At 44.7% G+C, this 23,230-nt stretch overlaps 2 protein-coding genes across 7 annotated transcripts in view; one reads left to right on the forward strand and one right to left on the reverse strand.

Moving 5' to 3' along the window:
* The window catches only part of RPS6KB1 (ribosomal protein S6 kinase B1), an 83,457-nt gene extending 65,179 nt beyond the window's left edge, over positions 1 to 18,278 (forward strand). For both annotated transcript variants that reach the window (XM_029611547.1, XM_029611548.1), the window contains exons 11-15: positions 5,768 to 5,830; positions 6,208 to 6,285; positions 7,149 to 7,256; positions 14,105 to 14,217; positions 14,926 to 18,278. In XM_029611547.1, the coding sequence (XP_029467407.1) occupies positions 5,768 to 5,830; positions 6,208 to 6,285; positions 7,149 to 7,256; positions 14,105 to 14,217; positions 14,926 to 15,163 (600 nt within the window). In that variant the 3' untranslated portion in view covers positions 15,164 to 18,278. The remainder of the gene's footprint in view (positions 1 to 5,767; positions 5,831 to 6,207; positions 6,286 to 7,148; positions 7,257 to 14,104; positions 14,218 to 14,925) is intronic.
* Positions 18,279 to 20,933: 2,655 nt separating this feature from the next.
* Positions 20,934 to 23,230, reverse strand: part of RNFT1 (ring finger protein, transmembrane 1) — a 54,135-nt gene continuing 51,838 nt past the window's right edge. For all 5 annotated transcript variants that reach the window (XM_029611783.1, XM_029611781.1, XM_029611784.1 and 2 more), the window contains exon 10: positions 20,934 to 22,920. In XM_029611783.1, coding sequence (XP_029467643.1) covers positions 22,782 to 22,920 — 139 coding nt within the window. In that variant the 3' untranslated portion in view covers positions 20,934 to 22,781. The remainder of the gene's footprint in view (positions 22,921 to 23,230) is intronic.

Below are 23,230 nucleotides of genomic sequence, written 5' to 3' on the forward strand. Positions count from 1 at the left end.
AGCAGTGCGCACGCCGTGTGTTCCAAATTGTAAAGTTTTAAAACTGATAGGCTTCTGCCTTATCCAGTAAGGGATCTGCATCCGGCATGACCTGTGACCACCATCGCTGTTTTGAATGTGTTGCTTAACTCTAATGGAAACAATGTGCCTTTATGAAAAGTCTATATGTAGACAAAACCTCTTCCCTGTACGTACCTGGATCAGTCCAGACTCCTGGGTTTTGCCCCCCACTCTAGCAGATGGAGACAGAGCAGTTATCAAAACAAACCGCCTATAAATAGGCTGGTGCCACCTACAGTCCGGCAGTATTCTTCTGTCTCCAGCAGATGGGAGAGGTGCCAAACCTACAGTCTGGGCTGTGTGCTTAAGTTGATTATCTTGTGTTTAGTTAGGGGACTTTTTTGTCTTTTTTTTTTTTTTCTGGATTATTTCAGCTTTATTTAAAAAGAATATAAAAAAAAAAGGAGCTTGTGGCAGCACAGTGGTCATTAGGTTCTGAGAGAGCCATCCCATGCTGGTCTGAGGCAGCTGCTTCACAGGGTCGAGGGCCTTACTTATCTTCTCAGCAGCTTGGGTGCGACACCGGGGAGCCCGGTTCACTCCACCCAAAGGGATCAGCAACTTGGACCACAGCCGGGCAAGTTTTATAATTTAAAAAAAGTTTTGCTTTCGTTTTCTCCCACGCCGGCTCTCTCTCCTTCACTCCCTGTCGCAGTGCAGTATTTGCCTTTCGTTTTGCTGTTTATTCATTGAATTTTCTTTAATTTATTTTGTCTTTATTTTCCTGTCACGGTCCGCTCGTGGCTCTCCAGGGAGAGCCTTTGCTCAGCTTGCATCCCGGAGGGGAGGGGCTGTCGGGAGCCAAAAAAAAAAAAAAAAAAAAAAAAATATATATATATATATATATTAAAATGGCAAAACTAGTTAAATCAAAGTATGCCCCAGTCCTGATTGGGAAGTCTGCTGCAATTCACGCTGAGGCTGATTAGTTCCCGTTCAGCATGGGAACGGGGGACCATTTTCCAGTCATTCAGGGTTGTGTCTAGTGCAGCGCTGGGGGAGGGGGTTTTACCTCCTCCTCTTTCTCCCCAGCAAGGTTTCCCAAGGGACAGGGAACCTTTACAGCCTAATTCCCCTGCAATGGAGGATAGCCTCGAGAGGGCCTCTGACTCCTCCTCTTCCTCTTTTTTTTGTCACAATTTGTGTTACTGTTTCATAAAGCTTAAAAGAAGAGGAAGTTAGGGAAGCTGCAGTCTGGTAAAAAGGTCGTTTCTCAAGGATGTAAGCCCTCTGCTAAGAAAAGGTCTACCTCTAAGGGAGGTGCGGAGCCTGCTCAGCCTTAGACGTCCCCGGCGGTCAGTGGTTCCCCAGATTACCACGGATACTTCTAGTCAGGATTATGATCCAGATGACCTATACCTACTGCCCAAGCCCCCAAAGGGGGTGGATGTAGACCCTGATTTACAGCACCAAGGTACAATGTGTGGGGCGCATGCTGCGGAAGGGGATGACCCCCAAGGTGGTGCGCCTCTTTAGAAAGGAGGAGTTGGGTCTCCTTATTCCTTCTATTTTAGCTGAACTGGGCATTGAAGGTCCCCCTGAGGAATCTAAACTGGGTGCTATGGATCCGGAGTTGCTGGGTCTGAGAGGCCCTGCTTCTTCCTTTCCCTTTCATCTCTCGGCTACAGATTTGCTCTTCCGGGAATGGGATACCCCGGACCTGGGATTGAAAGTATGTAACGCCGTGGACAAGCTATATCCTCTGCCAGAGGATGCTTTAGAGCTGCTTTGAGTACCCAAGGTAGATGCGGCAGTGTGCGCTGTTACCAAGAAGACCATGATCCCGGTTACTGGAGCTACAGCACTCAAGGACCTGCAAGACAGAAATTTGGAGGTGCAACTTAAAAGGATTTTTGAGGTTTCAGCACTGGGAGTGCATGCGGCTATTTGCAGCAATTTCACCTTTACGAGCGGGTCTCCACTGGATTCAGCAGTTGCACGCTAACGCCGCCTTATCGGATGAAGAGGCGGCCCAGGCAGGTCGTCTGGAAGCTTTGGTGGTGTACAGCGCGGATGCACTACATGATCTACTGCACACATCGGCCAGATCCATGGTTTCAGCTGTCTCAGCTCGTAGGCTCCTCTTTTGAGAAACTGGTTGGTGGATGTCTCTTCCAAGTCACAGCTAGGTCCTTGCCCTTCAAAGACAAACTACTTTTCGGTAAAGACCTGGAAGATATCCAATCCCTGGGGGAGAATAAGATTTCTAATTTCTCCCTGCGGTTACGAAACCAAGCGAAGAGCAGTGCAGGACATTTTGCAATGGCTTCTGCAACTAGGGGCCATCGCCTCAGTGCCTCCGGAGGCAAGAAGGAAAGGCCGTTACTCCATTTACTTCATAGTGCCAAAAAAAGAGGGATCCTTACGGCTCATTCTGGATCTGAAAAAAGTAAATAGATGTCTCCGGGTCCCCCGGTTTCGCATGGAGACGCTCTGGTGCAAGGGAGAGTTTCTAGCATCCTTAGACCTCACGGAAGCAGATCTTCATATAGGCATTCGGTCAGACCACCAGAGGTTTCTTCGGTTTTCGGTACTGGATCAGCATTTTCAGTTTCAGGCTCTGCCCTTCGGTCTAGCCACAGTGCCCAGGACATTCACCAAGGTTGGTGGTGGTGGCAGCTCATCTCCGCAGGGAAAGGTTGCTGCTGCATCCTTACTTGGACGATTGGCTGATTCGTGCAATATCGAAAGCGCTTGCCCAGGAGGCGATTCAGAGAGTACTTCAGCTCCTGCAGTCGCTGGGCTGGGTGGTCAATTTCGCCAAGAGCCGACTGAAGCCCACTCAGTCATTGGAGTATTTGGGTGCTCTATTCGACACTCAGCAGGGCAGAGTTTTTTTTCTTACCACGGAACGCATCTCCAAGCTGCAAGTCCAAGTAAGAGGTTTAATGCTCAAGCACCCACCCAGAGTCAGAGATTATTTACAGGTTCTCAGGTCGATGATTTCAACATTAGAACTTGTATCCTGGGCCTTTGCTCATATGAGGCCTTTACAGTCCGCCTTGCTTTCCCGATGGAACACAGTCTCCAAGCTTTTTCATCTACTTTTGCCGCTTACGGAGGCAGTGCGATCCAGTCTCGACTGGTGGTTGGTGACGGACAATTTAGTCTGAGGAGTTCCCCTGGAAGTGCCCGACTGGACAGTGGTCACCACCGATGCCAATTTCTCTGGTTGGGGAGTGGTATGCCAAGGGAAATCGGAACAAGGACTCTGGTCTCCCGTCGAATCTCTCTGGTTGATCAATCGACTGGAAACCAGAGCGGTATGGTTGGCATTACAAGCATTCCATCCTCTCCTCCAGGGCAAGTCTGTCAGAATTCTCTCAGACAATGCGACCATGGTGGCGTACATCAATCGCCAAGGAGGAACCAGAAGTCAACTGGTGGCGATGGAAGCTCAGCAATTGATCAGCTGGGCAGAACAAAACTTCGTAAGCATAGCAGCGTCTCACATCGCCGGCATGGACAACGTGCAAGCAGACTTTATAAGTCGTCACCATCTCGATCCCGGGGAATGGGAATTGATGGACATGGTTTTTCAACTCATTTGCAATGCATGGGGCACGCCCAGCATGGATCTCATGGCGACGTTTCGGAATGCCAAAGCTCCACGGTTCTATGCTCGGCAGAGAGAGACGGGAGCAGAAGGGGTAGATACCCTAGTGCTGCCTTGGCCCACAGAGGTTCTTCTGTACATCTTTCCGCCTTGGCCATTGATCGGCAAAGTGCTCAGGCAGATAGAGATCCATCCAACGGAGGTCATCCTGGTAGCTCCAGAATGGCCGAGACGTCCCTGGTTTGCAGACCTTCTCAATCTTGCCGTGGAGGGCCCGCTGCGGTTTCCAGTTCTCCCAGACCTGCTGCATCAAGGGCCTGTTTGTTTGGAAGAAGTCAATCGCTTCTATCTAGCGGGATGGCTTTTGAAAGGCAGAGGTTAAGTCACAAAGGATGTTCTCCGGCTGTAGTAGCCACGCTCCTCCGATCGCATAAGACTTCTACCAATCTCACGTATGTTAGAGTATGGAAAGTTTTTGAGACTTGATGTCTGGACCGAGAGGTCACGCCTACCCAGTCTTCGGTGTCAGATTTTCTGTGTTTTCTACAATCCAGTCTAACAGTTTGTCATGTAGTTCCCTCAGAGTTCAAGTGACGGCGCTTGGTTGTTTGCGTGGATCCGTTCAGGGCATAGCGTTAGCCGCACATCCAGATGTAGTTCGTTTTCTTAAGGGAGCAAAACACTTCCGTCCTTCACTTCGGCATCCCTATCCGTCATGGAGTCTGAATTTGGTCCTCACTGCTCTTTGTTCGGCGCCTTTTGAGCCCTTGAAGAGATCGACTCTAAAAGTTCTTACCTTGAAGGTGATTTTTCTGGTGGCCATTACATCGGCTCGTAGGGTGTCTGAACTCCAGGCACTTTCATGTAGGGAACCCTTTTTTGCGGATTTCGGATTCAGGCGTTTCTTTAAGGACGGTTCCGTCTTTCTTGCCAAAAGTGGTTTCCTCTTTTCATGTCAACCAATCAGTTGATCTGCCGGCCTTCACGGAGTTAGACCGTTCGGATCCTTTGGCTGGTGACTTGCGGAAGCTTGATGTTCGCAGAGCTTTGCTGCGTTACCTAGAGGTTACCAATTAGTTTTGTGTGTCTGACCATCTCTTGGTGCTGTGGAGCGGTCCTAAACGAGGACAGCAGGTGTCCAAAACTACTATAGCTCATTGGCTAAAAGAGGCTATTAGTTCGGCCTATCTCCTTCGGGGTAGATCCCTTCCTACGGGTCTGCATGCCCACTCTACTCATTCGCAAGTGGCGTCTTGGGCAGAGTGTCAGATGGTATCACCGCAGGAAATATGCAGGGCGGCTACGTGGAAATCCTTGCGTACTTTTGCAAGACATTACAGACTGGATGTTCAGGCTCCAGTTGTGGGAGGATTTGGAGAGGGAGTGCTTCGAGTGGGCCTCTCCAGATCCCATCCCAATTAAGGAAGCTCTGGTACAGCCCAGGAGTCTGGACTGATCCGGGTACGTACAGGGAAAGGAAAATTAGTTTCTTACCTGATAATTTTCGTTCCTGTAGTACCACGGATCAGTCCAGATTCTAGCCCATCTCAGACATGAGAGAAAGGGAGAGTCTGCTCAGTTCTTATATATTATCTTATTTCAGATTGGCAGAGTTCTGAATTTTGTCCTCAAGTGGTTCTCAAGGTTCAAGTCCTGGGAGGGTTCAGTGGACCAGTTTGTTTCTTTTACTGAATATAGTTATAATGGTTTTGAGATTTCCATTCTGCTTTGACATTGAGTAATACTGTCGGACTGTAGGTGGCACCAGCCTATTTATAGGCGGAGTTTGTTTTGATAACTGCTCTGTCTCCATCTGCTAGAGGGGGAGCAAAACCCAGGAGTCTGGACTGATCCTTGGTACTACAGGAACGAAAATTATCAGGTAAGAAACTAATTTTCCTTTATAGTGAGAAAAACAACCAACCTGAAAAATGTATCAGGTAGCCTGATACATTTTTCAGGAACCTAGTGCTATATGAAGGTTGCTTTACCTCATACAGTAATTGCATTTTATAAGTTCTTTATACAGTGAGAAATTAGCATTTATGTTTTATGAAAAGTCAGCAGCAGAAATATTGAAATAAATTATTGATATTATCTGTAGGTCTGTGAACTAGTTTTCTTTTCTTTTTTTCCTTTTTTTGCTCCCAGCTGCTAAAAAGAAATGCTGCCTCGCGTCTGGGGGCTGGAGCAGGAGATGCTGCCGAGGTGCAGGTAGGGTTTTCAAGCTTCTGTTGTAAGGACATCTTTGCCTGCTCCACATCCTTGGCAGCCTGCTCTTGAGATACTTTAGATGACCACCTGCCAAAAGCCCAAGTCATGCTCTGTCCTGGGAATGACCAGCAGCTCAGTGGCAACTACTGTGCACTGCCACGTGGAAGCTCCCCTGGTTTGATGTCCAGGTCAGCTGGTGAGTGCAACATGAAACCAGGGACCTTCCCCGTGCCAGTGCACGGCAGTGCTACTGAACCAGTCCAGCTAGTATAAAATTATTTTTTGTATGGTGCAAGCAGTCTATTAGAGAGACATGCAAGCATGTTTTTATCAGTTGCTCTCCAGTGGTATATACTGCGGTTTGGCTCTTTTTTTAGGCTCATCCTTTCTTCAGACACATAAACTGGGAAGAGCTTCTTGCTAGGAAGGTTGAGCCCCCCTTCAAACCATTGTTGGTGAGTAAGACAGCTCTGTGCATTTTCTGTACATTTTGCGGTGGAAGTTTATTGGATGTATATTGAATCTGGAACATGTTAAACTTGGCTTGAACTAAATAGCTCATTTTGCTTTTCAGGCCTTTCATTGTTATCCTACAGAGCATGGGAGATAATGCCTGTATTATCATCAAGATCTGTTATAAACAGAGCACTGTATTGTTAAAGGGAAATGCCTCTCTTAACAAATACAGGGACCAGATGTAGTGTGATCTATTTATTTATTATAGATATCAAATAGTGAAAACCCATTAGTACATCTGTTCCACAGTGGTTTGCAGTTCCTTTTACACATTATTACTTTTTAGCTGGGTGCTGCCCAGGAATAGTTTTCAACATTATTACAAATGGTCTTTTTAAGGAGACTGGCACACAGTAATTACAGCTTCTCAAGGTCCAGATGACGGTCAGTCCCAGCTGAGGCACCTACCCATCGGAGATATGGGGGTCTTCTAAACTTTGAATTACTTATTCTAGAAATCCTATTGTTGGTCCACCTCACCACAAAACATTTGCTGTATTGACCACTCTATTTTTAAACTTTTATTGTATGATTTGAAAAAACTGTTTAAGATTTTTTATTTTAATTTGCTAATTAATTTCCTTTCTTTATTCTTGATTCTTGTTCACTTCCCACCCCAATTAATCCTCCAACACCAGTATTTCTAGGGACATCCACAGTCAACCACCAGATTGCGGTGGTCCTTCAGGCTTTCCCCTACAACCCAGCTCTGCCGAAAGTCTGCGGACTGGGCCCAGGCTTCATTGCTAAGCACTAAGCTCTGTACTATAACCCCCTTTAACCTCATTTTGTTTTCACAAAGCAATCTGAAGAGGATGTGAGCCAGTTTGACTCGAAGTTTACACGTCAGACACCTGTCGACAGCCCTGATGACTCAACCCTTAGTGAAAGTGCCAACCAGGTCTTTGTGGTGAGTTGGTTTAAGATGCAGTCCCTCATAAGCATGCATGCTTGCAAGGCCATGGCAGAAAGGGTAGACACACCTGAAATTATGGCAGAGATTAGCAGCAATACTACTGTCTGGCCCTGGTCTTGGAAGGGGGGGGGGGGGAGGGAACATAAAGATAGGAGGTTGCTGCTTCAGAGAGTCACTTATGCCCATCCAAAAAAAAAAAAAAAGTTTTCCTTTCACTGCTACCTGTTCTCACTTGGTCATTGCTAAGCAACAGTATTTCTGCACAGTGACTTTTTCCAGTTCTTCAGGAAATGAGCTGAAGGTCATCGTTCAGGAATGCTGCCCTCCTCAGTCCTCTTTCAGAATCCATCCAAATTTGGAGTTCCCTGTACGTACCCGGATCAGCCCAAACTGCTGGGTTATGCCTCCCTTCCAGCAGATGGAGACAGAGAAAAAACTGTCTCCATCCCTTCAGTATTTCTCTGTCTCCAGCAGATGAAGATGGCAGAACCTGCAGTCCTGGCTAATTGATTCTATAAAAAAAAAAAAAAAGGTGGCAGTGACAGGAATCTTTTAAATTTGTCTGACTGAAACAAAGTTTTTTCAAAAATAAAAATAGAAGAGCCGGGCCTCCTGAGGAGACGAGTTATTTCTCCTTGGTGGTAGGCCTGCCGGCTAGTTTTTTTCTTCACTCCAGTGTACCAGGAACAGCAGCTGGTGAGTGACTGGGGGGGGATTTACCAGTGGGCCGGACCCTCCCCACCTGGCCCAGAGACAACTGCGGGTTGTGCTCTGGAAAGGCCAACGCGATTAAAAAAAAAAAAAACGAAACTATCTGCGTTTTTTTAGAGCTGTGCTGCTCTTCTTTGGCCTCCCGGGCTCGGGGTGTTTACTTTGGCGGCCACCCCTCCCTTACAGCCCGGTGATGTCATGTGCTTCGGCCTGTAAAGCCTGTGGAGAGCCGGCAGCATGATTCTCCTGAGATGGCCTCTGCTCCCGGTGTCTTCCCGGGGGCAAGGGCCCGTCAGCGACAGCAGCTGGCGGAAGGGGGAGGCAAGCGCATCGGTCCCATAATGTGGGCACCCCGATGCTGTCTCGTGGTACTCAGCCTGCCCCACTCCTGTGGAACACAGAAACGGCGGCCATTTTAGGAGCTGCCGATGCAGATAGCTCGGCAGGGGGACGGGATCTCCCTCCTCAATTATTTCCGTATGATTTTTGCCCCGGGTCTCTTCACGATTTGTTTCCAGCCTTCCCTGCTCCCTTGGATACCCCCCCTCGGGAAAATGTAAAGGGCCAGCATCCTTTTTCGACTGATTTTATTTTGCTGTTACATAAGGCATATTTAGCTTGCCTTATGCCCATGGGGGAACCTGAGCCCGGGCTTTCTCCTCCCGTGCTGGTTCCTAGGCCGGATCCTCCTGACGATGCCCAGATTAGGGTGGTCCGGGAAGGGTCAGGTTCTGGGAGCCCAGGGTGTGTTTCCGGTGGCGGATCCTCTTCAGGCGGACGTGGATGAGGATTCCAAGTGCGTGGCCATGGTGGAAGGGGATGATCCTCGGGTCCTTAGGCTCTTTCGTAGAGATGAGTTGGAGCCAATGATTCCACACGCCTTAGCGGAGTTTGGCATACCGGCTGGTCAGACCGCCGATGCCTCAGGATCAGGGCACGGTAGATACAGTGGTGTCTGGTCTTCGTCCCCTGGCTAGGACTTTTCCTTTTCATCCTATGTTGCTCCAACTGATGTTTCGGGAGTGGGATACTCCAGAAACTAGCCTTCGCGTAGGCAGAGCTATGGAAAAACTGTACCCGCTGCCAGACGACTCTCTTGACTTCCTTAAGGTTCCCAAGGTGGATGTAGCCGTATCCGCAGTCACTAAGCGTAAGACTATTCTGGTGGTCGGGGCGGCTGCCCTTAAGGACCCTCAGGATCGTAAGCTTGAGGTGCTTCTCAAGCGTATCTTCGAGGTGTCTGCTCTGGAGGTCCGAGCGGCCATTTGCAGTAGTTTAATGCAGCGTGCGAGTCTCCGGTGGGTACAACAACTCCTGAGTGCCAGAGAGCTCTCCACGGAGAAATCAGAGCAGGCTGATCATTTGGAGGCAGCCGTAGCTTATGGGGCGGATGCCTTGAAAAATCTCCTTCGTACGTCTTCGTGGACTATGGCTTCTGCGGTGTCAGCCCGCAGGCTTTTATGGCTCCGTAATTGGTCAGCCGATGTTTCCTCCAAGTCGCAACTGGGTGCTTTTCCATTTCGGGGGAAATTACTTTTTGGAGATGATTTGGAGCAGCTCATTAAGTCTTTGTGGGACAATAAGGTGTACAAGCTCCCGGAGGATAGGCCGAAGGCTTCCAGAGGTTTCGACCTTTCCTGTTCGCGTTTTCGGGGGCAGCGCCGTTTTCGCCAGTCTAAGCCGGCTCCGTTTGGCCGACAGTCGTCTGGCATATCACAGACTTGGTCTCATTCCTTTCGTGGCCATAGACCCACCCGTGACGGCAGTGCCACAGGGGCGATAGGAGTCAAGTCCTCATAATGAAATAGTGCCGGCCCACTCCCCTTTTCCGGTAGTTGGGGGGCGGCTGTCCCTGTTTTACGAGGAGTTGGTCAAAATAACATCGGACCATTGGGTTCTAAACATTTTAGAACATGGCTGCACCTTAGATTTTGCTCATCCCTTACGCGATCTATTTCTGGTGTCACCTTGCGGGTCCCTGGAGAAAAGGCGCCAGGTGTCTCTCGCGCTTCGCCAGTTGTTAGACCTCGGAGCGGTCGTTCCGGTTCCTTCGGACGAACTTCGAACTGGCAGATAATCGATTTATTTTCTGGTTCCGAAGAAGGAGGGGTCCTTTCATCCAATTTTAGATCTGAAGAATGTCAGCGAGCTCTCAGAGTGCCCCATTTTCGCATGGAGACGCTACGTTCCGTAATCACCTCCTTCAGAAAAGGGGAGTTTTTAGCGTCCCTTGATTTGATGGAAGCGTACCTACACATTGCAATTCGGAAGGACCATCCGTGGTATCTCCAGTTTATGGTCCTCGGCAAGCATTATCAGTTTCAGGCACTTCCCTTCGGGCTGGCTACTGCCCTGCGCACATTTACCAAGGTGATGGTGATCGTGGTGGCAGCTTTCCGTAGCCAGTGATCCTGGCTCATCCCTACTTGGACAATTGGCTCATTCGAGTGAAGTTACAGGAGCTATGCGAGGCGGCAGTTGCCAAGGTCGTGCAGACACTTCGCGCTCTGGGTTGGATCATCAATGCAGACGAGCCAGTTGTCCCCTGCCCAAGTCCTGGATTTTTTGGGGGCAAGATTCGATACTCGAATTGGGAAAGTCTTCCTGATGTAGGAACGGATAGACAAACTCATGTCGCAAGTTCGGCGTCTCTTGACCCTGCCAGTTCCCAGGGTGTGGAACTATTTACAGGTTCTTGGCTGGCTGTTGCAAAGGGCTTTGCTCTCACGTTGGGACCCCAAGTTGGAGGCTTTTCAAGTCCTCTTACCCCTCCAGGAACCGGCCAGGTCCAGCCTAGCTTGGTGGCTGAGCCCCAAACACTTGTCCCGGGGGATGGATCTGGAGGTCCCCCAGTGGACTATTGTGATGACGGATGCCAGTCTTTCCAGCTGGGGGGGCAGTTTGCCAATCTCAGGCAGCGCAAGGCCATTGGACGCAGCAGATAGCACAATGGTCCATCAATCGTCTCGAAACCAGGGCGTTATGGTTGGCTTTGCAGCAGTTCTTGCCTCTGGTTCAGCGTCAGTCAGTGAGAGTGCTCTCAGACAACACAACGATGGTAGTATACATCAACCGGCAGGGAGGCACAAAGAGTTGTTCCGTAGCAGCGGAGGTGGACGAGCTCATGGCCTGGGCAAAAATTCCATCTGCTCAGGATAGCGGTTTCGCACATTGCTGGAGTAGACAACGTACAGGCGGATTTTCTGAGCTGTCAGAGATTGGATCCCGGAGAATGGGAGTGGTCCAACGAGGCGTTCGCGTTGATATCTCATCGGTGGGGGATCCCCGTTTGGACCTACTGACGACTCGGGGGAATGCAAGGCACCGCGCTTCTTCAGTCACAGAAGAGAGCACAGAGTGGAAGGGGTTGTTGCGCTTGTCCTCCCATGGCCTCGCGACATTCTACTCTACGCATTCCCTCCTTGGCCTCTGGTAGGCAAGGTCTTGAGAAGGATAGAAGCCCATCCGGGAGAGGTGGTGCTGGTGGCTCCAGAATGGCCATGGAGGCCATGATTCGTGGATCTCCTCTACGTTGTAGTGGACGATCCGCTCCGTCTGGGTCACCTTCCAAATCTCCTGCAGCAGTATTTTTCAACCAGGTGGATCGCTTTTGTCTAGCGGCTTGGCTTATGAGAGGCGGCAGTTGAGAAAGAAGGGGTATCCTGATTCGGTAATTTCCACTCTTTTGCGGGCTTGCAAAACTTCCACCTCTCTTACGTATGTCCGAGTCTGGAAGGTTTTTGACTCTTGGTGTAGCAGGTCGAATGTTCCCCCTAGGCGGGCCTTGGTAGTGCACATTCTAGCCTTCTTGCAAGAGGGTTTGGCGAAGGAGCTAGCTTTCAGTTCTCTACGGGTTCAAGTGGCAGCATAGGCTGTTTACTTGGCAAGGTGTGTCCATAGCGGCTCATCCGGACGTGGTTGGTTTCCTTTGAGGTGCTAAGCATTTGAATCCACCACGTCGAGTGGTTTGTCCATCCTGGAGTTTGGATTTGGTCCTTAAGACGTTGTGTGAACCTCCTTTTGAACCGCTCAGGTGCGTCACTCTGAAGGACCTTATGCTCAAATCAGTGTTTTTTGTGGCTAACTGCTTGGCTCGGAAGGTTTCAGAAATTCAGGTGCTATCTTATCGTGAGCCTTTTCTTAGGTTTTCCGATTGTGGCGTTTCTCTTAGAACCGAACCGTCTTTCCTGCCTAAGGTTGTATTGGCTTTTCATGTGAACCAGGTTGAGTTGCCTGTGTTCCTGAATTTGGATCAGAATTCTCCACATGCTCGTGAATTGAAGCATTTGGATGTAGGCGGACACTGATGCAGTACTTCGAGGTCACTAATGATTTTCGCCTGTCGGATCACCTTTTTGTCTTGTGGAGAGGTCCCAGGAAAGGGCACAAAGCTTCCAAGGCTACTATTGTCCGATGGTTGAAGGATGCTATTGCTTCAGCGTATATATGTCATGGGGTCTTAAGGCTCATTCGCTCCGTTCTCAGGCAGCATCCTGGGCAGAAAGTCAGTTGATTTCCCCTCAGGAGATCCGTAGGGCGGCGACCTGGCAATCTTTGCATACCTTTGCTCAGCATTACCGTTTGGATGTTCGGGCTCCCAACTCCGAGAGTTTTGGCAGCGGTGTGCTTCGAGCGGGGCTTTCTAGGTCCTACCCCATGTAAGGCAGCTTGGGTACATCCTAGCAGTCTGGGCTGATCCAGGTACATACAGGGAAAGGAAAATTTGTTGTTACCTGCTAATTTTCGTTCCGCTCGAGAGTTTGTCAATTTTTTTCTGTCATTCTATATAGCAAGATGAAGATTTCACAAGTGCACTTAATTTGTACATAGTTGAGTCTCATAATTTTGGTTTGACCATTTAAATTTTGGATTCCTGTTACCATGTTAATTCTGCTTTGATATTGTTTATACTGAACGGGCTGCAGGTGGCGCATCCTACTTAGGGGTGCCCTTCAATTTTTTTTCTCTGTCTCCATCTGCTGGAAGGGAGGCATAACCCAGCAGTCTGGGCTGATCTGTGATACTACAGGAACGAAAATTAGCAGGTAAGAACCAGTTTTCCTTTAGTTTGCTGCAGGATGTGACTGGGTGATTGTTTTGACTGGGACTTCACTGTTCATGTGGACCTGTTGCTTCAGTGTCATCTGCAGTTGCCCCTTACATTGTCACATTCTGTAAAAGCAGCAGTATTAATTAACAAGCTAAATAAAAACAGATTTTTATATTTCAACTTCTAAATAAATAAGCATCCTCCGATATTTATTTCATTTCTAAAGGGATTAGTGCCCAAAGGTTTTGAAAGTTGCCCCTGGGTTGCCACTTCCACTCTATGATTCTTAGTGAATCAGGATGCCATGAGGGCATCGCATGTAAAGCGGGAATACAGCATGGAAGACTGAAGAATGGACTTTGGGAAGTCAGTTTTTTAAAATAAGAGGCATGGCTATAATAGAGCATACACACCTTTTTAATTCTCCCAATTCCCACCCCTAAAAGGTGAAATCTTAGAAAGAAAACGTGGAAACTGGAAAAGGAAATGAGACCTAGGAATGAGCAGTTACTGAGTCGAGAAACAGTCTTAAACTCTTAGAAGAATCTTGCTAGTTCTCTGACTTTAAACACATGAAGTGTTGGCACATGTGAAGGCTTTTGTGTCTATGGGGGGGAAAAAAAAAACAACTTACCACATCAGCCTTGAATGACGCTATGATAAGACAAGAAGGCGCAACATTCTGTCTAGCCTTGGTTCACATGCCAGTTCATTTCCTATGGCAAAATTTAAAAATTTGTCCCATTTCCGCACCCTCCTGAAAGCACTTCCCCAGTTAGCAGACTAAAATGATGTGTCTCCCCGCACCCGTCCAACAACCTTACCGCACTCCAAGTCTGGTTGAGCTAGGTCCAGCCGTTCAAAGGTTGTAAGGGCCTCACAGACATCCGTACTATGTCTTTCTTCATATTGAACCAAGGCAAAAAAAGTTTTAAAAAAATGAGGGTGCATAAGAAATATCCAAAAGTTCTTCTCTCTTTGTTTTAAGTCTATTCCAGGTCATCTTTTTAACTCCCCTGTGATGGGCTACCTTGGTATGCAGTAAGTGTATGTCGAAAAAAATGGTGTGTTTGTTTTTCAGGGCTTTACCTATGTGGCTCCATCTGTACTTGAAAGTGTAAAAGAAAAGTTTTCATTTGAACCAAAAATCCGCTCACCTCGTAGATTCATCGGCAGCCCACGGACTCCTGTCAGGTATTTCACCACTAGTGCTTTGTGCCTGAGAGTCGCTAAACTGATATAAAGAGTGAAGGTAAAGCCAGAGATCAACCAGGGTCTCTGGCACTGCTCTAGGAAAGAAAATGGGCAGATTAGATGGGCATTAAGGGCCTTGTCTGCCATCATATTCATTTTCTTTGCCAGAGTGAGTCAGACCAAAGTCTCCATGTAGCCCAGCTCCCCATCTCTGACAGTGACGAGTGGGGGGGAGGGGTACTTTAGAGGATGTGGATAAGAAAGAGGGGCAAGTAGAGAGTTGTCCACCTGTTGCGCCTTTCCAGCTGTCACAAGTTAGGGATGCACTGAAGTGGGGTGACATCCTTGTCTATTTTGGTACATTTGTCTGATATGCATTGTCTAATCAGAGAAGATCTTGGCTTTTATAATTGTAAGAAGCCTAGATCAGTATGGCACATAAAAAGATTAAACAAAAAATAGCATGTACTGACAAAACTTTGTGCCAGTGATCAGATTGCACACTAGATGAGACGAGTATAAGAAAAAGAATTTTCTTCCTTGAAGCGTAAATATGCTCTATGATCCTTTAAGACACGTGCTGTGATAGTTCTGTCCCACTTTTTTTTCAGGAGTGGTTCTTGTCTTTTGATTACATACAAAGACCCCCCCCCCCCATCCTGCCCTCAGTTCTTGACTGGTGTTTTTCTCTCTTCTTTTTTATTAAAGTCCTGTCAAGTTCTCCCCTGGGGATTTCTGGAGCCGAGGCCCATCGTCTGCAGCATCGACCACCCGGCCACACTCCGAATACCCAATGGAAATGAGTGGGCTTGAACAAATGGACGTAACAGTGAGCGGAGAAGCATCGGCTCCACTACCAATCCGCCAGCCAAACACGGGGCTGTACAAAAAACAAGCCTACCCTATGATTTCCAAGAGACCGGAACACCTGCGCATGAATCTATGACAGGACAAAGAGAGAGAGAGATAGATATATATATCTTTTTTTTTTTTTTTTTTTTTACTTGTAAAGTTGGAAAAAAACATAAAACTTGGACCATGGGTGGCATCAAACTGAGGAGTAAAAGATTTAAAAAAAAAAAAAAAAAAAAGGGTATGAACTTAAGAGGGTGCCTTTTCCCCAGGGAAGAGTTGGGATGTCACATTGCACATGATAGTTTGGAAAGAAAAAAAAATAGATACAAACATGGAAAGGTGGGGGTTTTTTGTTTTTTTTTTTTTTATATCAATCAACGGTGCACAAAAAAATTACATAAAATGGTATTGCTGAGTATGGAGGCGCGTTGTCTAATTGATTCTCGGCGTTGTTGGCTCACTTCACTGATTTGTCATATTTCAACATTTGCGATTGATTTGACAGTATTAAAGGAAGGTAGCACACTACTGAAAGGTTGCAATCTATTGATGTAGGACTAGAGGGACAAAGCCTGGCGTCTAGAGCATGTAAGACTGAAGCTTCATTAGTATGCAAACACAGACTGTGGAAATGACCAAAAAATATAGCATTCTAGTTAGATTTCCATGTCAGAACACTAGTCTCAACTTATTCTTTTGCTAGACATATTTTTTTTTTCTTTCAATGGATTTTTTTTTTTTTTATTCTGTTCAGTGTGGACCTATCCTAAAGGTTTTTGCAAAGCAAGAGGTTTTTTTTAGAGGTTGGTCCAGGAAAACGAGGTTTCATCAGCAATGAAATGACTACCTGGCAAAAGAGAATCCTTGCTAATTATGCATGTGTCTGTGTTGAGAAGGGAGGGGGAGAGAACAGGACGGGGCAGAACAATTGGTCTTCCAGTCTTTCCCTGTTTGCATACGGAGGCTGAAATACACATCTCCTGTAAAAACCCCAGCAACCAGCTTCGTTTCACACAGTGTCTCCAGATTATGATAGTGACAGGTTCAGATTTTGTAGTCCATAGATCCTGCCTCCATACTGAGGAACCAACCCATGGGTTCAAGAAGACCGCTGATGAACACCCTCAGCCTTACAAAAGTGCATCCTCGGTGAAAGGGAGGGGAGGGGGAGCTGGTGTGCGTCAGGATTCTGGTCGGTTTCAGATGGATTATTCTTCCACAACTTTTAGTAACTTAAAAAAAAACATTTAGCCACACATGGGTGTTTGTTTTTCACCTGTTCCTGCAGCAACCTTTTGAGTACAGGAGAACCGAGTGAAGACTCTCATCCCCTCCCCCAACCAGGGCCATGCCTCTATTGATTGTAAAATGTATTAACGGAAGGGCCTTTCACCTCATGTCTTCCATGGTGATAAGAAAACTTCTTCAAAGACAGTGTAGGAATGTGCTTCCCAAAAGGAAAGGGGACACGATTTGCATGCTTTTTGGAATTGTTCAAGCTGTACAAAGGATTATGGGTTCAAAGAATGAAATCAAGGTAATCGTACCTTTTACCTTCTTGCCTTAAACAAAACGTTTCCATGAACGGTGAAAGGGTTAACGTCTTAAGGCTTTACACTAACCGCTGTGTGTGCATAGGAATCACTGTTAATGCATTTGTGGGCTGTCACCTTTTGACTTGCTATGTGTTGTACCGGCTTCAGTCTGACTACCACCTGTAGGGGATTTTTCAGTTTTAATAGCTGCTGTTTGCTCTGTGTTGTCAAGACTTTTGAGCCATAGGATCCAAGCCATAACACTTGCAGTATAGCAACATTTTCTCTGTGGGTTTTTTTTTTGTTTGTTTTTAAATGTCAAATCAAGAGAATAGAGAAAAAGACTAAATTCTGTTGGATGTGAGCAATGAAACCCTGCATTTGGATTTCTTTTCAAAACTTGTCATATTGATTGTGTGTTCAGTTTGGTGCTATAGTTATTTTGATTCATAAACTGTTCACCAGTATCAGGGCAGGACTTAATTAGCTTGCATATATAGATAACTGATCTGGGGAAAGATTATATATTTAAATTAGAAAAATATAATTGTTCATTGTTGTCCCTTATTAGTTTTTTTGGGGTTTTTTTTGCATTTTGTTATGAGATCTGAGCCACTTCAGCATTATTCTGGCAGCTGTCATTATTTAAAAACGAGATATTAATTAATTTTCCCAGTTACCACCATCCCTTTTTTAAACCATCTTAGTGTCTTTTTCAATACTATAGATACAGCCTGATGGATCAGCTGATGCAGTCTATGCTATACATATGAATCTACCAATCTGGTTAGCAGCCCCCAAGTCTTACACATAAGTCTGGAGCAGGACTTCCTAAAGTTGTCTCGGTGGCCCCACATAGCTGGTCAAGGGATTCAGGAGAGCCACTGTGAAGATGCATGAGAAACATTTCAATAGATTGTGTCTCTGGTGAAAACCCAGTTGGCTGTGTAGGGTCACCAGACAGCCCAGTTGGAAAGCGCAGTTCTGGAGCCATGTTCCTAATAGATGTGAATGACAAAATGAGCAAATGAAGTCCTTACGTTATTAAACGCTGATAAGGATGAAATTGTTGATATCGATGTTGCGACATCTTGCAGTTTTGTACTACTTCTCATGATGATGGCTCCTAAGAAGAGATCATAGATGGTGCTTCATGGCTAGAGCAAGGTTTATTTAGTTGGTGAACTGCCCCTCAACAAGTGACTTGTAAATCCGAGAGCTGGTCTGGAAGTTCCATCTGTTTGTAGAGTGGCTTTGATCGCCAGTTGGCTGCTTTCATTCTCTACTTGGGACACTGGTATGTGCTTTGTCATTTTATAGATTTTGACAAGCATTGCAGAGAAAGATTTGAGGGCAGTACAGGAAGCAGTTTCGAGAGGCATAGTCTCTACCCAGATGGACACCTTCCTGACACATTCATCTAGAAATTTGTAGGAGGTATCTGTTGTTTGTGATCAAAGCTTTTTATATACAAAGGTATTTTTAACAATTACTCAGTAATGAAGTAGGCAATGGGCCTTGTTTATTCTCTTTTTATTTTCTCATTTTCTTTAATTTCCTCATGCTTTTGCACATTTGCAGTAACCTAGAATGACTACAAAGAAAAACTATGGTACCCTCTTCTTAAAAAAAAAAAAAAAAAATTCTCCTTGGACTGATGGGCTGGCCAGAGGGTCCTCCTATGCTGGATTTCTGTATAGCACAGCTGACCTGATGAAGTTAGAGTTTAAAGACTTTTTGGGCTAACCCTGCGAACCGTACAAAGCTCATGTCGGATGTTTGAGTATCTGTCGGCTTCCTGCGCTTTTCGGAAGTATTCAAATTCTACTGTGCGACACCGAGTGAGAAGTGATACCCTGCCATTACTGTGAAACGTTTTGGAGTGTCATTTTGTCGTCACTCATTGCAGCAAGCACACTCTATGCAATATGGTTTTTCCTGTATTTATTTGTAAAAAGGAAAAAAAGCAAACATAGATCTACAGTATATAAATATATATATTTAGTGTCATTATTACTAGATTATTGATCTTATAAAGAGAACCGATCTTTAGTTAGTTCTGGTTGCTTTGGATAAGTGCTAGCGAGTGGAATGCATCAGAGTATTAGCAAACATGTTTTGCTGTTCATCTGAAGACAGCTAACTTGTCTTAATTTGTTTTTTTCTTTGAAATATTGCAGTTATAGAACCTTTTTATTTTTTTATTTTGTACAAATTTTTTTTTAAATTAATGTAATCACTGAATAACTTCACTATATTAATTTTGATTTTGTAGGATTTATAGAAGATAATTCAGCTAGGGCTTAGTAGACCCTGCTGTGGTTAACCATGTCATAAGTATTAAAACTTGAACCAGGGATTTAATCTGGTTTTTTTTTTTATTAGACTCAAACTGTTAACTAATGATCTGGGGATTACGTTTGGTGATTTGCAGGTTGCAGCTCAATAATTAGTACTCTGTGTTGGATATTTTTTTTTAACCACCTTTTTTTACCCCCTCCCCAAGAGTGTATTTGATGTAGAAAACTTTAAGTTGGTGTCACTATTCCAGAAATTCACTATATCGCTGTAGAATAGGGAAACTGGTAAAATACTTGATTTGTTCCTAACCTGTAACAAATTGTAGAGGAATATTTTGCCATTTCATTAGTATGTCACTGATGAAATGTCTGCTTCATTGTGTGAGATACATATGCACGTGTTCCGATTCAGACAGGTGATGAGATGTTCATCTACAGACCATAGGTACAGACACCTTAGGTGCCGGGATGCTGGATTTCTTCAGTCTGTTATACTTGGCCTGAAGCGTTCTTGCAGTTCTAAAACCAGTTGATATTCAGACCAGTACCTTATCAATTATACCTTTTCTTAAAGCAAACAAAAAAAGCTTTCTTCTAATTTCTATCAAAGCAAGAATCTGAGTCAGTGAATCGTGTTGCCCTTCTTGAAATATCTGGAAAGCAGTCTGTGGTTGTTGCAGGAGACTATTCATATCTGCATTTCTTGTTGGGGGGGAAATAACAGAACTAGATCTAGCAATTTATTTCTACAGCAAAGCATAGAGCTAGGGTGTTTTTGGGGGGGTTTTTTTGTTTTTTTTTAAAGAACAGTTTCAGAAGGCAAGTTCAGCTTTCACCCAAGGCTCTAATAGAAAAATGTTTGGCCTTTCATAGGCAGTACTGCCGTTTGCTAAATCCTTTGTCTTGCCTCTGTCAGTATTTTCTACTATGGACCTCATGGTCTGTCCATATTTGCCATATATTTGGCTCGCGTGAATTGCTACTTTTAAGATCCTATCAGCTCTTGATTGTAGCCAATGTTATTTAAAAGCATTTTCCTATAAGGAAATGTTGAACTGTTGGAGGATGAATCTTGCTGTGTTCGGAGATTGGATGTTTTACTTTAATCATGGAAAAACCATCAAAATGAGTCAAGCCAAACATTGCTTTCTGCAGCCATGCTTCCCCGTCACCGCTAGCCCAAGGTGTAGCCACTGGAGCACAGTAATCGGTGATGAGTAGCAAAGAATGCAGGTCTGCTCCACTGCCTTGAAATGTTTCACATATGCCTGTAACATGCTAGAGGTGAAGTTTCTGGTTGGGATTTTGAGACTGTTCATTTCTGCTATGCCAAGTTGGCTTTGTGTCCATTCTTGTAAAAAAAAACAAACAAAAAAAAAAAAACTGTTCAGCTGCCTTAGGAGTGGTGTGAGGGTGGATGCCCTGTTTGCTTTGAATCTTGTATTTAGTTTTTACTGTAATGACATGTATTTGATTCCTGACTGAATGGCTGTAAATAGCAATTAAATACAAATTTGAATGAATATACATGAGTAAGTTTATTCACGTTAGCTTTCCTAATTGTGGACATGTGGATAGCATAGCCCTGCCTCAGGTTTTTTTTTTTTGGCTAAGAATCCTCTTATTGGATAAATAAATAGGTAAAGATGAAGTCGTGAATGAGCTTCAGCCCATAGAGGTTTTCTATGATGGTCTCATCTTTTTCTAACCTCAGCATTGTCCTGCTATAATGTGCCTCTGTCCCAAAAAGATGCCTCTTTCTGAGACCAAATGCACAGCTACTGAATTTCTACCCCCCACCTTCATCACATGCGGTGCTGGGTTACAAAGTGGAGTGAGTAAGTAAGCTGTGAAACTAAACACATTCAACTGTCTGAGCAGCACCCCACTCCAGCACCAAAGATTTCTCCTATGACATGAGGAAAGCAGCCATGCTTTCTTACGGCTCCCAAGGCCCTCCTTGTATTCTTTCCACATTCTGTGCTTTGCTTCTGGAAGAGCAAAAAGGGGAATAACCACACTAAAATGAGGCTTTAAACTAGATTTATTCTTTCATTAATTTAATTGCACAATCCATTCAACACAGTTCTGAGAGAGTCTAGCTGGCTGTGAATACATCATTCTCCCATTTCTCTGACACGATTCCTTAAAAGGCATGGTTTAATATTTTATAATTCAGCTCTTTACTTGACAAAAATATACATGCATACTTTTATAAAATCTTACCCAATAACACTTTCAATTTAGCCACATGCCTTATTGTTAGAGGCCTTCATTTGCAGTTTTTATTATATCAAACAAAACATGAAATTAAGGAGTCTATTTCCACTGATTTTTTCCCCCATTTGCATCGCTGGCAGAACTCTGGATTCCAGTGCTTCATGAGCCCATGACCAAAACAGTTGCTAGCATCCATTACTTTCTCATAGAAACAATCTCCCTAATAACTGCAGTGCCATTTTGTGTCTCATAAAATGCCTTTTTTTTTTTAAGTAGTGAGGGGAGAAAAGTAACACTTTGATGTAATACAATAGCTTTACAGTACAACTGTCTCTCCCCCAACACGGTAGGCAACTCCAGTCACGTACTGCAAGCCAGTTGTGGTTTCAGGATTTCTACATTTAATATGCATATCCTGAAAACCTGACCAGTTCCCTGCCCTAGCGGACCAGAATTGCCTTATCCCTAGTATCCAATTTAGCTCCTATTTAATGAAAAGTAATTCTGTATAACTTTACTTTCACCAAATATTCCCAGGCTTATACCAGTAAAATCAATAACTTGCACAAACAAACCCATTATAGAATTTCCAAAATGCTTTACACTGTTATACTGTTTATAAGAAAGGGAAAACCTCAAGGCAGCCCACAGTGAAATCAATTCCTCAGCATTTTGTAACACTCAGGCTTCAGCAGCCATTTTAGGAAAAAAAATCCCTTTCCTTTTCAATAGGTTCATTCATAGGCTAATCAGCACAGACAAATGTATAGCTTCATAAGAGTGCAGTACTTCTGTAACACACTAAAAACTGTTAAGTGCAGTAAAAAAACAGACCTCAGCCCCTTTTCCCTATTCCAGAGCTGCTTCAGGGCCAAAGTGTAGGTAGCAGAATTCACAAAAGCAATTCGTATCTGCTCAAACCTGTCCCTTTACACCCTCGAGCAGGAGACCAGGATAGTCAATTGAACCTACGTGAATATTGGATTTCTTATGTTCAGTTGTTGCATCAGTAGGGCCTTGAGTTGGTTACTGAATGGAATTTCTTCTGAGGTTGGGTCATTTGTTGATTACAACAGCAACTCCATGCATGGACTAAACTCCACTACCTACGTTTTGGCCCTGAAGCAGCTCTGGAATAGTGAAAACAGGTATACGTATTCTTTTTACCACATTTGGTGTTTTACATAAGTATTGTACTTTATTAGCATCGGAGTTTCCCTTGAAATGGAAAGGATTATTTTCTTATGATGGCAGCTGACACCCAAGAATTACAAAACACTGAGGAAGGTGATTGCAGTGTTGACTGTCAAGGTTTTCCCTTTCTTATAAATGTCACAGTAAGATTGGGATTGTGGAAAGTTTAATATACATTTAAAAAACTGTTGCCAGAGTAGGTTGCATTCAGTTTTGTTCCCCCCCCCCCCCCCCCCCCCCCGTTAACTTTACTTTCAACCTAACTGGTACTAAAGTAATGTTCTGTTTAAGAAAAGTACAACAAATGGTTAGTTACAAAAGGTATTTAAATTTGATAGTTCTAACTGTATAGAAACCACCTTTTTGCTTTTCATTTTTATTGCTAATAGGAAAACTCATTCTCTTCCATATTAAAAAAAAAAAAGTATTTAAAGGGTTCAGTAACTGTGTGCAGCAGGCATCAGTCAGTAAATCTGAAGGTGCATGGAGGTGCTTCCATCTTTCCACTTATAAACACACTCTGAAATGACCGTCCTGCAGAGAGGACATGTCCTCTCTCTATTAAACCACAGCGAGATGCAGTCTTCACAGAAGATGTGCTACAAAGACAAAATAAAGGTTAGGAAGCATGGATAAAGCAGCTAGTCTTACTTGTAAATGAGCTATTATAGACACACAATGATAGGAATATTTATTGAAAAAAAAAAAGTGATACTTCTTGCCTAGCAAGCTTGACCAGCTTCCTCATTGTGCAGCTATTGTAAGGTGGTCTTTAAAATGAAAAGACATCTTAATTCTTTTTTGAAGTTCTCATTTTCATCTTAAGCAGCTTATTTACTTAATTTGGGAGAGGCAACAGTTTCCTCCTCCACCTACCAGTTAAGTTAAAAGCAAGGTTAATAAGATTCT

Source organism: Rhinatrema bivittatum, chromosome 8, assembly GCF_901001135.1.
Source record: "Rhinatrema bivittatum chromosome 8, aRhiBiv1.1, whole genome shotgun sequence".
Classification (NCBI taxonomy): domain Eukaryota; kingdom Metazoa; phylum Chordata; class Amphibia; order Gymnophiona; family Rhinatrematidae; genus Rhinatrema; species Rhinatrema bivittatum.